The following is an 11,795-nucleotide window of genomic DNA, read 5'->3' on the forward strand; positions in this document are numbered from 1 at the left end:
AGCAGAGCAGGAGAGAGCGAGCAGTTAGAAGCAGCCTGTTCATTTGTAATTCCCTCAGCCACAGAAACATACTGGGGGGTGACCGTGGGCTGGACATGGGGTAGCCTTGCATCCGTTCACAGAGTGGTTCTGTACAGCTTGTGCCCTCTGCTTGCGGACACAATCCTGTGGCTGGAGGATGCATCGCAAGAGGTCAGGCTTTCTCAAGAGGTATTGCTGCCTTCAGGCATTGGGTCCGGGCGAGTGGACAGGCAGCACGTGGCTGTGGTGGGAAGGAAGACTGGAAGGTGGTCGAGGCTGTGTAGTGCTGGAGTAAGGGGAGCCTGGCAGGACATGGCTGCACGGATGTTGCTCTGATGGCTGCAAGGAAAAAACACAGATCTCGGTTCCTTCTTGGATGAGGTGGAAGAGTTGAATTTAGCTCTCTGTAGGTCCTGGCTGCTCAGAAGTTCATCAGACTGTCACCAAGACTATTCTGAGAAGGAGCTAGGCTCAAGCAAACAGGAAGTGGTAAAATCACTTATGAAACCTCTTGTTCTCTCCACACAGGCACCAGGAGTGCAGTGCTTAACACAGAAGCCCGTACCATAGAAGCAGACGTCCTGAGCCGCCGCTGTGTCATGATGCGGCTGGTGGATTTCTCCTATGAGCAGTACCAGAAGGCTCTCCGCCAGTCAGCTGGTGCTGTGGTGATCATCTTGCCACAGTCCATCTCTTCTGTCCCACAGGATGTTGTAAGGGTAAAAAAAAAAGAGTTCTCTTTCTCTTCTGTGCGATGTGTTGGGGAGGGAGAGAGGCTTGGGTTGCTGCAGGACTGAACGCTTCTGCTATAGTGTACAGCAAATCACATTCAGATTTGAGAATTTAACTTCCTTTGCTTTGGTTGTTGATTTTTTTTTCTGCCCTCTTGAATGATTAGCAGATTCTAATTTTGTGTCTTATTTAAATCATCAGCAATTCATGGAGATAGAACCAGAAATGCTTGCTATGGAAACCATTGTGCCAGTCTACTTTGCAGTGGAAGATGAGGAGCTGCTGTCTATCTACGAACAAACACGGGCTGCTTCTGCATCGCAGGGTTCTGCCTCGGCTGCAGAAGGTGAGTTCCAACAAGTGGGGGAAAGGTTTAGAGGGAGACAGGCCTGATCCCACCTCTAGGAGCAGTCTGCTGTGCCATGTGCATCATGAACCAGTGTTCTGTTGCCTTCGTGTTTCTTCTGTCTTAAAGTGCTTTGAGATTTAATGGAAGAACAATGCAGTATTACAGAAGGTGTTATTTAGCTCTTTGGAAGTACAATTGCATGGAGTTGAGTTCTCAGCTTCACACTGTTGCAAGTAAAATATAAAGGAAAACTCAGGTTAAAACCAACATTGAAGGTGGTAAGTGACTACAGTGTGTTGGTAGAAGCTGAAGCTTTTTGTCTCACCACAAGTCAGTTCAATACTTCCATGTATTTCCCTGTAAATAACTTCACTATCTTACTGACCTGTGCTCATGATTAAGTTTAGGACTGCTGGAGAAAAGTTTTTGGTTTAGACAGCTCAAAATACTGTGTTTTCAGTACAGAAAGAAAATGCATGGTCTCCAAGATTCCGTGTCAGTGCATAAACACAAGCGACAAGTGAGAAGTCTTAAATGGTTCAAAGCTGATCTCTCCAAAGTGAGGCAAATAAAGGGATTAAACTTCCCCAGGTATACCTATTTTTTTTTTTTTTTTGCTCTAGTTCTGCTGCACACAGCAACTGCCAATGGCTTCCAGATGGTGACCAGTGGAGCCCAAAGCAAAGCTATCAATGACTGGCTCATACCCAGTGTGGAGGTGAGTTGTATACAACTGGATTCAAACTGACAACGTTGATGAGATACCTTCTCTTATTAGGACTTCATCAGACATTTGACATTTGGACTGATAGGGGAAGTCAGGGTGGTCTCTGACAGGTATCTGGAGTCATTGGAACTGAGGCCACTGTGGACCTGGTAGGCTTATAGAAGTTGGGCTGTCTTTGTACAGGCGCACAAGAGGTGGTGCTGAGCGACATCTCTTTCCTCTGCAGGGAAGGCTAACGGGGCTGGGGGGAGAAGACTTACCGACTGTGGTGATAGTTGCCCACTATGATTCTTTTGGAGTGGCTCCAGTGAGTATTCTTTCTTCTTGAAGTTCTCGGTTCCTGTCTTTTTTCCCCATGTAGCCTCTGTTCCTATGTTTTTTCATGGCTTTAAAGATGTGGGGCAGTTATAAGTGAAGCATGGTGGTGTGTTACCTTGAAGGCTGTTCTGGTGTGTGAGAATAGGTGTAGGGTTCTCACCTTGTCTCTGTCCCACTTTGTCCTGCAGTGGCTGTCACACGGTGCTGACTCCAATGGCAGTGGTATCTCAGTGCTACTGGAACTAGCCAGGCTGTTTTCCCGGCTCTACACCTACAGACGTACACATGCTGGGTAAGAACCCACCCTATTCTTGGTTGCATGGGTGTAGCTGAGATCAGATAAGAACGGCTGTTGCTCCAGACCTGTAGACAGGCAGTTCTTTACTTCCTTTGCTCTGTTTTGTTTTCCTCTGAGTACAGCTGCTGTCAGTGGCCAAGCTCCTTCCTTTGGTTCCTTTGATGTAGCTCTGCTTAAGCTTAGGGACAAGTGGAAAGAATGATGTGGGAAGTAGATTCTATCCTCAAGCGCTGGGACCTCCTTGCTTTTACCCTGTGCTGCTGTTACCTTTGTTTGTGGTGTGTAGGAGGTGTTTGTTAATGGACAGTTTGCCTTGAATGTTGGGTGATCATACCTCCACTGCTGTGTGAAGGAGTTCTGTAGCCATGGAGTGCAGCATGTTAACACTTTCCTGTCATCTTTGATGGGCAGGTATAACTTGCTCTTCTTTGCATCTGGAGGTGGCAAGTTTAATTATCAAGGAACCAAGCGGTGGCTGGAAGACAACTTGGACCACACTGGTGAGTAAGGGGCAGGCATTCCAGCAAGTTCTGTGGCAAGGCCTCTGTCAATAGGACCTATGTTAAGTGTCTAGTATGTCAGTCCTCCTATGAGAATCTCCTTGTGTGGGCCTTGCTTTTTTGGGATGGAATTTCTAGCACTAAACATAGCAATAAAGGTTTGGATTTTTCTGTTCCAGATTCCAGCCTGCTGCAGGACAACGTAGCATTTGTTCTCTGCCTTGATACTCTGGGCCGAGGCAATAGTCTTCATCTCCATGTCTCAAAACCTCCCAAGGAAGGGACCTTGCAGCATGCGTTTCTGAGAGAACTGGAGATGGTAATGAAAAGCATTTTAGGTAGATGGGAACTTTGGACTTGAAGCAGAGTAAGCTTGATGCATTTTCCAGTGGACTTCCTTATGACTTGTTGCTTGCAAAAGCTACCCTGTAGTGACATTAAAATGGCCTTTTTGACATTAAAATGATTTTTTAATGACGATAACTGCACGTTATAGGTGGAAGTATATTTACCTTCTGGAACACAAAAAAATGGGTCTAGGTGGACTGGGCAGTGCAAGATGGGACTACGCAGTGGGCAGCGTGACACCCTGGATGGCTTGTCCTTTTCCTCAGGTTGTGGCCAGCCAGTTCCCAGAGGTGAAGTTTTCCATGGTGCACAAGAAGATAAACTTGGCTGAGGACATGCTGGCGTGGGAGCATGAGCGTTTTGCAATCCGACGCTTGCCAGCATTCACCGTCTCCCATCTGGAGAGCCACCGGGACAGCCTGCGCAACAGCATCATGGATAGGAGGTTAGAGGCCCTAGAGAGGGCTGCAGCTGTAATCCAGTCCGTAAACACCAATTGGCCTCGTGACAGCTTGTGCTGTTCTTATGGCCACAGGATGGGTGAAAAAACACTGGGAGTTAGGCTCTGGATTCAGGCTCATGCTTGGTACAGTGAAAGATGGTGCTTTCTAGAGGAAGGTGATCCCATTAAAAAGTCCAGAATTCTGTCTTCTGCTTTAGGGCACGAATAGATACTAAGGCACTAACCAGGAATACCAGGATCATTGCTGAAGCTTTGACACGGGTCATCTACAACCTAACAGACAAGGTAAGAGCTGCCCATCGTGCAGTGCCAGCCAGATTTGTCCTGCCCAACCAAGCTTGCTGTCACCAATTTTTTTTTTTTTTCCTTGCAGGGAGCACCTGCAGATCTGCAGATCTTCACAGATCAGATGGTGAGCACAGTGCATTTTTGTAACCCGTGGCAAGGAATCGGGAGTCTGGGAGGGAGGTCTTGTCTCAGCGTATGTGTGGTTGACTCCCTTTCTTTGGCGGTATTTTTCTGCAGGAGATCCAGGAGGAACAACTAGAATCAGTGATGGACTGGCTGAGCAGTCAGCCCAGGGCTGCCCAGCTGATTGATAAAGACAGCACCTTCCTCAACACCTTAGAATATTATATGGGTCGCTACCTGAAGGATGTCAAACAGCATCATGTAAAGGCAGACAAACGGTAAGAAAAGAGATGAGAGAACCAGCCAGGGCAGGCAAACTGGCTTCCTCTCCAAGGAATTTTGTCTCTGAGCTGCAGCTTTTCTGGCATCTTGGCATGTAGCTAGAAGTGAGTGCTTACTTCTGGTCTCCTGTCAGTTTTAGTTTGTGCTCTCTGTTCTTCCAGAGAAAGCTCTTTATCATTTCTTGCAGGACAGTAACAGGTCCCAGCAGCTCCCTCTGTCTGAAGAGCTTCTTTTTTTCACTGTTTTGGTTCTACTCTTCTCACTCTTGAGTGCTGCTTCATCGGAATGCAGCAGGGAGACCAAGTTCCCCTAGAAAGCTTTCTTTTATTGCAAAAAGGCAGCTTCTGTCCTTCTTCCTGTCTAACCTGCTTGGGCTGGAGCAGTTTAATGAACCCAGTGAGGTATCTGCCACGTGCCTTGCCTGAGACAGCTCAACCGTGTGTGGTCTGAATTGTCTCCTTAGGCTTGATTGTAGGAAAAGAAAGACCTGACAACTAAAATCAGCTCAAAACTGTTGTACAGGGTGGTCGTGCTTACCTGTCTCTGGTTGGATGAACTCCTTGGGAACTGGGGTCTGGGGTGTCCTTACTACAGTGTCAGGAGGTGTAATATAAAATGAAGAAATTATTCTTTTCACAGGGACCCTGAGTTTGTTTTCTATGACCAGCTGAAGCAGGTGATGAATGCATACAGGTATGGAATTCCCTTGGCCATGTTGGGTTTTTGTCTCACTCTGTGGCAGTATGTGCTGTAGCAATTTCATGCATTCCTTCTATATTGCAGGGTCAAGCCAGCAATCTTTGACCTGCTTCTGGCTGTCTGTATTGCAGCCTACCTTGGTGTTGCCTATGTTGCAGTGCAGGTAAGAGAAGACAAGTGAAGCAGGAGACAGATGTATTACTTTCGTAATAAATAATGTTAGCTACAGTAACTGGTGCTGACAGTCCTGGCACCAAAGCTGGAACAGTAATGCCACCCCACTCTAAAAGCAGTAATCCAAAATGGCTGGCTGTTTTGATGTGTATGTTTCTCAGTATCTCAGTTGCCTGTGCTGAAGGCAATCTCTTGCCATTCTAGTGCAAAACTATTTTATAGAGCTCCTTCCTTTGGTCAAGGACCTGAACAACTCGCTTGTTAAGCTATTTTGGTTTTGTAACAGCTTCAGACTGGATTGTCTCAAGGTAACTAGAATCTGCTGTAATGATAATGGCTTGCAGCCTATACTAAGTTAGGAATGTTAAGAGATCCTTATGGTGTCTGAAATTGCAATGCATCTTCAGTGTTGTTTTTTTTCTTTCAATGAAGCCATAAATACATCCTGTGTCTGTAGTCCTGGAAACGTGATACTCCATGCCTTGGCCACCAGCTTAAATTTAGTAGTTTTGTTTAAGTGTTAATAAAAGCCACTGTGATCTGGGCTTCAGACTCTGGCTGCATTCTCTAAAGAACACAAATGAAAGGGAAGCATTTTATGTCAATGTAAATTTTCATTTCTCTATGTTATTTGTGTTTGTTTGGGAAAAGAACATGCATTTAAAAATCTGATATGACAACATAAATGGGAGGGAAAACATACACTTTGATTTTTGTCAGCTATCTTATTTGCGTTTGCTATTACAAATGATCTGAAGCCTGGATCTTGTTATATCTGTTAGATATCTGAAGTAGCTATTATCAAATCAAAACGCAATCAAAGCAGAATCAAAAGAGAAATTAAGTGAATTTGTAAGTCACTGGTGAAATAGTGAAAGAGAAAATCAGTTAAAGGAATGTCAGCTACTGAGAACGCTGTGTTTGCTGGTATGTTTTTACATTTCTGAAACTGCCAGCAGGAGTGTTTCTGTAGTGACCAGTATTGTGTGTGTTGAAATCTGAAGCTTTCTGCTCCCCTTTAGAAGGAACAGAATTGCATTTAAAAAATGTAAAAATTTTTTAATAAGTGTTTGTGTCTTCACAATAGGGATGATAGAGGCCTGCACAAACACTTCTGCAAGCCATCATTTTCTATGCAGTTCCAAGTAACTGGCTTAACTGTAGTAATTCCTCTTTATTCACCAACTCTGTCTTCAGGATGTGAGAGCTAGTGGATGATCCAAACAGGGTATTGCATTTGCATATTTGTGCTGTTTTAAGCCTTCCAGTAAGTTTTCTTTTTGTGTAGAACACAGTCATTTTATTAGAATTTATAAGGAATCATGGTTACTTATTTTCTTTCTGCTTCCAGCACTTTGGTCTCCTTTACAAGATGATACAGAGATTATCCGTTAAAACCAAGCAGCAGTGAAGCAATGAGCCATCACTCATGCAGCAGCACTGAGCCATCGGTGAGCCCGTCAGGAACCTTCTGGCTTCCACTGAATCTTGCTGTTTCTCTTCCTTTGTCTCCTCTTTGCTACTCTGTAGAGGGGAGGAAGGCAGAAAGAAAAGAGAATTTTAACACTTGTGCACCTTTTTAAGTGCTTTCCTTCACCTTCTTCCCCTGACTTACACCATGTCTGTGTTCCTTTGCTTTTTGGCTAGGGAGAGGCTCAGAGACTTCAGTAGTTCCTGAAGATTGTTTGAACACTGAAGGGCTGATTCTGAGCAGCTTCTATGGGTGTAAAACCAAGCCTAGCACCTTTTTGGACACATGCCACACAGCCAACTTGGGAACTGAACTACAGAGTAGAATGACATGTTATCTCTGCTCAGCAAAAACAGGACTTGGAGCAGTGGTTTAAAAGAGAAAGTGCACATGCAAATTAAAGAGAATACTATTAGCATGTTTTCTTATGACAGTTCTTCCTTAAGTTCACTGCCTGGCTTTAGGAAGGTGTGCTGAGCAAACAATGTCTGCAGAAAGCACCTTCTTGCATTTTGTTCAGACTGTGCAATAACTCATTCCCTTCTAGGAGGGGAAACTGTAAATGATCTTGTCTGGTATGGACAGAATGAGGGAAGATTGTTAAAACGGGTTCCTTGCATTGGGGTTTTCACCAGGACAGGTTCCCTGCCATCTCTAGTGGAGGGTGCATTTTGCTGTGTACCTGATTTCTCTTAAAAGTGTATGGTCCTTGAACAGTTTACAGCTGTCACCACTTTGTGCTAAACTCTTGGGTTTTGAAGAGGTGTTTTACAGTCCCAAATGCTGCAGGATTGTGTTCTGTGCTGTTCCATGTATTTAAACAAGATGGTTATATTAATAGCAAGAGCAGCCCAGCTCCTGCTGATCTCTGATCTGTAATCCCTTCAATCTTCATTCCTCAATTTTCACTCCCAGGTGGGTTCTGGATTGTGGGGTATTTTCCCATTTTCACCTGCATCTCAGGGTCCCATTTCATGTTTTTCAGCTCTGTTATTTCTGGAAACACTGTTCCTTGCCTGCACATATGAGCAAGTTCCCAAAGTGCTTGTTGCTGTCCTTTCAGTGTGCTGCCTCTGGTATGTATGGAGGCAGGTCACTTAGCCATTAAAAAGCAAAAGAAAAAAAAAGTTTTATGAATGTCATTTTAAACATGGCTGTTTCTAGAACTGTACCTAAGAGAGTGTGTCTTAGAACACACTTTCTATGTTACTTTTATCCTTGAGCAAGCCGTATTTTTAGTTTGCTGATGCTTCTGGAGGGGGAGAGCTACGTAGTTGTCCAAAAAGGTTGCTAGTGCTGTGCAAAGATTGAGAGGGCCAGGTAACCAGTTGCTCAAGAATTGTCATCATCTTAAGCTTAAATCTTTCCTGATTTCCACTGTCCAAGGTAAGCAGGATACTTGTCACCGCTTTCTGGTGAGAGCTGAATGCCCTTTCTGGGCAGCATTGCACTTTGTTTACCTCAGGTTCTGGAAAATATATCAAGATCCTGACTACAAGTCCTAGGCTAGTTGCAGTTCAGGAGATGTCCTGATGAACACTGCTGTCCTGCCACTCAGCAGCGTTTGAGCCCTTTCTGCAATGTGTTCTATGCACAAGGTCTCGTCACAGGCCACGGTGACTACCTTTTTTAAAAGTGACTACTTGTATCAAAAATAGCGTCTTTTACAGAGGCTGAAAAGCTCCTGTGGGTTTGAATGAAGATGTACCCTTTTGTTGTATGTAAGGAAGATTCAAGCTGTGTATCCTTGTCCGCACCTCAGCTTGCTGTGTGCACCCTTGTTAGAAAAAGGGTGGTTGTGGCTAGTCCCTGTCGTCGTCCTGTGGATGGGAACCAAAGCACTGATTTCTATCCATCTGTCTTTTGCTGTGGTACTCCAAGGAGGAGACTATTACCCCATGATGTGTGCTTTCTGCTGCTTTAAATGTGTAGAAACTTGTTCTGTAAAGGGTCTTTTTTTTTCCAGGAGAGCATGCTGATGTCAGTGGCTCACTGTACTATCAGCAGGTGGCATGGTACCACGCACTCCTAAAATACCCACCCTACAGGGAAACTTGCCTTTTTCTGATCTTTTGAGTGCTTATTTAAATTACCTCTCTGCATGCATGAAGTGTTTGTGACACTCTCTGCCAAATGAATTTGTAATAACTTCAGAAATTGCTGGAATGGGTGGAAGACAAGCCTTCATTGTTTCCCACTGGCTTTTATGCTGTGCCCTTAGAAACTGCTTATGTTGTGCTATGGGAAGGTGTATGTTCTGGGCAGTGTAGGTTCAGAGCATGCACGCTACAGTGGCTATCTGAAGAACTTCTCTGTAGGTTCTGAATGTCTGGAAGTAGTTTCAGAGGCCACCAGCTGTATTGTATCTTTCCAGTATGTTACATTTGGAGAAGATGTGTTCCCTTCAGTCCAGCAGATTACTTAACCACACTTAATTAAATTCAGTTACTTCACTGGGAAAAATAGAATAAACCCAAAATGATTAGCAATCCTGCTGCAGACTGACTTGATGCATATAAAATTTGCAAGTTGTGGACAAGAGAGAACAGAAACAGCCTGGAGCATTCTGCTTGTGGTGAAGACTGTCAGCCTTTGGTCTTCCACATGAGGAGCTCAAAGTTCAGAGTCAACAGATTGCACCAAGGCAACCCAGTGTGGTTGCAGCTATGTCCTGTGAAGGTTGTAGCGTTAAACTAAACACTTCAGCTCCTTGTGGTCTTAACAATGAACTGATGCAGTGCTAGAAGCCAGTGGCAGCTTTCTGAAAGAAAGGTGAGTAATGATAAATGAGGGGAATTCATAAACCTGAAGGTCAGTTGGGATCATCCTTTCCCACATGAGGGTAACTGGCCCTATAATCTGGATGCATTTTGTGTATCTCTAGCTGGCTGATATAGAAAGTATTTTTTACTACAGATAAAGGTTTATGCTTTTGATCAAAGTGCATGTGCACTGAAACATGGTGTACTCAAATCTGAGAGAGTCAAATTCCAGCTTTCTCATTGCTGGTACACAGTGCCCAGCCTGGGAGTGAACTTAGTGTTCTCACATTGCTCTTTCGTTTGGGCAGTTGACAGAGAAGCTTGTAAATTGACCCCGCTATTCTAGGAACTGAAAAAAAACCCAAAAAAACCACAACAACAAACCACAAAAAAAAACCAAGAAAACTGGTGCTGATCCGTACTGCAGCATATCTGATCAGTTTTCTCACCAGCATCACACAAAGACAGAAATCCAGGTGCTGTTCTGGTAGAATTAAAAGTTTGCTACAACACTACAGAAGACCTCTGTGTAGCTGATTCTTGCTGCCCCTTTTCTTACCTATCCTTTTTATCAGGAGTTTGTCTGGCCTGGAAGGAAGAAGCATGGAAAGCATCACATATAAGTGGCTAGCAGTTGATGCTTCTAGCCACAGAACAATTTTATTTGCTATCTGCCTGACTTTACATGTTGTCCTGGTGCTGTCAAGGTCTGCAGCTCACAAAAATCTGGTTTTCCAACAGGGTTTGAGCACTGAAGCTCTTCATTGCTTCTGTCCACTCCCACCCACACAGGCACTAACGGGGATTGTGTGTGAGTAGTTTGGACTGTTGTAGTTGACCTCCCAAATAAGAGAGGTGATTCGTTGTTATGAAGTAACTATTTCTGTGCAATGTGAACTCCACCCTTGTATCAGTGCTCAGAGGAAAGACAGAACGGAATTTGATATCCCACTACCTGTGGCTGGAGGTTTCACTACAATCTATTTAGACATTGGTCTTCTGTGAGTTTTTTTTTTTTTTTTGGGTGAGGAGGTGTGGGGTCTTGTGTTGTTTTAAATCATGCGGTCTCATGTTGTTCACAGAACAAGCCAAAATACTGAGCTTCTCCTGCATGTTGTGGCCAAGCTGGGTTTTACGTTTAAGAGCCATTTGGTCTTCAGTTACCTATCTGAAATGATGGGGCTGCTACTGTATGTCTCAGTAAATTGGGCCTCTGGGTACTCAAATGTCAGCTCCTGCTTGCTCACTTTTACCTGTTTAGTTTCCATTTGTAGTTACTGGATTGCAAAACTTCAGGCTTATCATCTGGAATATTTGCAGCTCAGGAAAAAGCGTTGATTTATCTAGCAATGTTAACTCGATTATCTCATTTGTCCTAAAGAACATACTGACGTGAATATTTAAAAGCTAATAGAAGGTTCAATGCAGTTGATTTACATATTTTTTCAGACTATAAATGTAATAATATTTAATTATTTTAACTTTTTTTCATTTCTTTGTTCTATTTTTCCCTTGGAAAAATAAACTGAGCGAGTAGGTTTGATGAGAGATTTGTTGGAGAGCTAGTCGCTGCTGGAAGCTCAAAATCCTGGAATCTTGCATTATTTGAAGGAAGAGAGCCCCTGCAAAAAGGGAGAGAATGTGTATGTTTAAAAGTTATATATCCCTTCTATATAGTCAAAAGTAAAATACTACGACGGAAAACATTTACTGACCCTGAGCAAGATTCCAGCACCTTGAGGTGAACAAACTCCTATTTATTCAAAGGGTTTTTGCTAATTTGAAACAATTCAAGTTTCTATGCAAGACAACTTCAATACTACGAAAAACTGGCTACCTGAGAAGCCAATACCGCGTATTGGTAGATTGTTGTGCATCTGTCATTAGCAAGTTACTTTTTGAATCCTTATAAATTATTCAAATTAGAAACTTTGCCAGAGCTCTGTTCCCTGAGCATGAGTCAGTCTTTCACAGGACAGCAGTCATAGCTGCGGAGTGGGAAACTGACCTGAAAACAGGGAAAGAACGAGGCTGTATTTTCATCCTGCCTCCTCCTAGTGGCCGAGTGTCTCAAAAGGGATTCTCCTTGGCCAGACATTTCTTCCATAGATGTTGTAGCCGAGTTTCCGCTCCCGCCCGGCCGGGGTGTCGAAGGCGCCGTTCCCCGGCGGCGATGTGGGGCACGGCTGGTTCCGAGGCGGCCGCATGCGCCATGGTGCCCGGGCCGGTTGCTCCCCGCG

The 11,795-nt window shown here is 44.2% G+C and overlaps 1 protein-coding gene across 2 annotated transcripts; it reads left to right on the forward strand.

Moving 5' to 3' along the window:
- Positions 1 to 549: 549 nt before the first annotated feature.
- On the forward strand, positions 550 to 8,837 carry NCLN (nicalin). Of its 2 annotated transcripts, XM_008944073.1 has the most exons (15): positions 550 to 740; positions 955 to 1,099; positions 1,726 to 1,820; positions 2,056 to 2,136; positions 2,336 to 2,439; positions 2,857 to 2,945; positions 3,125 to 3,264; positions 3,560 to 3,738; positions 3,954 to 4,041; positions 4,130 to 4,168; positions 4,282 to 4,445; positions 5,089 to 5,142; positions 5,233 to 5,311; positions 6,674 to 6,773; positions 8,760 to 8,837. In XM_008944073.1, the coding sequence occupies exons 1-14, from the start codon at positions 621 to 623 to the stop codon at positions 6,731 to 6,733; spliced, it is 1,437 nt and encodes a 478-aa protein (XP_008942321.1). In that variant the 5' UTR covers positions 550 to 620; the 3' UTR covers positions 6,734 to 6,773; positions 8,760 to 8,837. The 2 variants fall into 2 exon arrangements, with proteins under 2 accessions (XP_008942321.1, XP_008942319.1); XM_008944071.1 differs by lacking the exon at positions 8,760 to 8,837 and having other exon boundaries at positions 6,674 to 6,958.
- The last annotated feature ends 2,958 nt before the right edge of the window (positions 8,838 to 11,795 follow it).

The sequence above is a fragment of the Merops nubicus genome, unplaced genomic scaffold, assembly GCF_000691845.1.
Source record: "Merops nubicus isolate BGI_N331 unplaced genomic scaffold, ASM69184v1 scaffold38127, whole genome shotgun sequence".
In the NCBI taxonomy this organism is placed as follows: domain Eukaryota; kingdom Metazoa; phylum Chordata; class Aves; order Coraciiformes; family Meropidae; genus Merops; species Merops nubicus.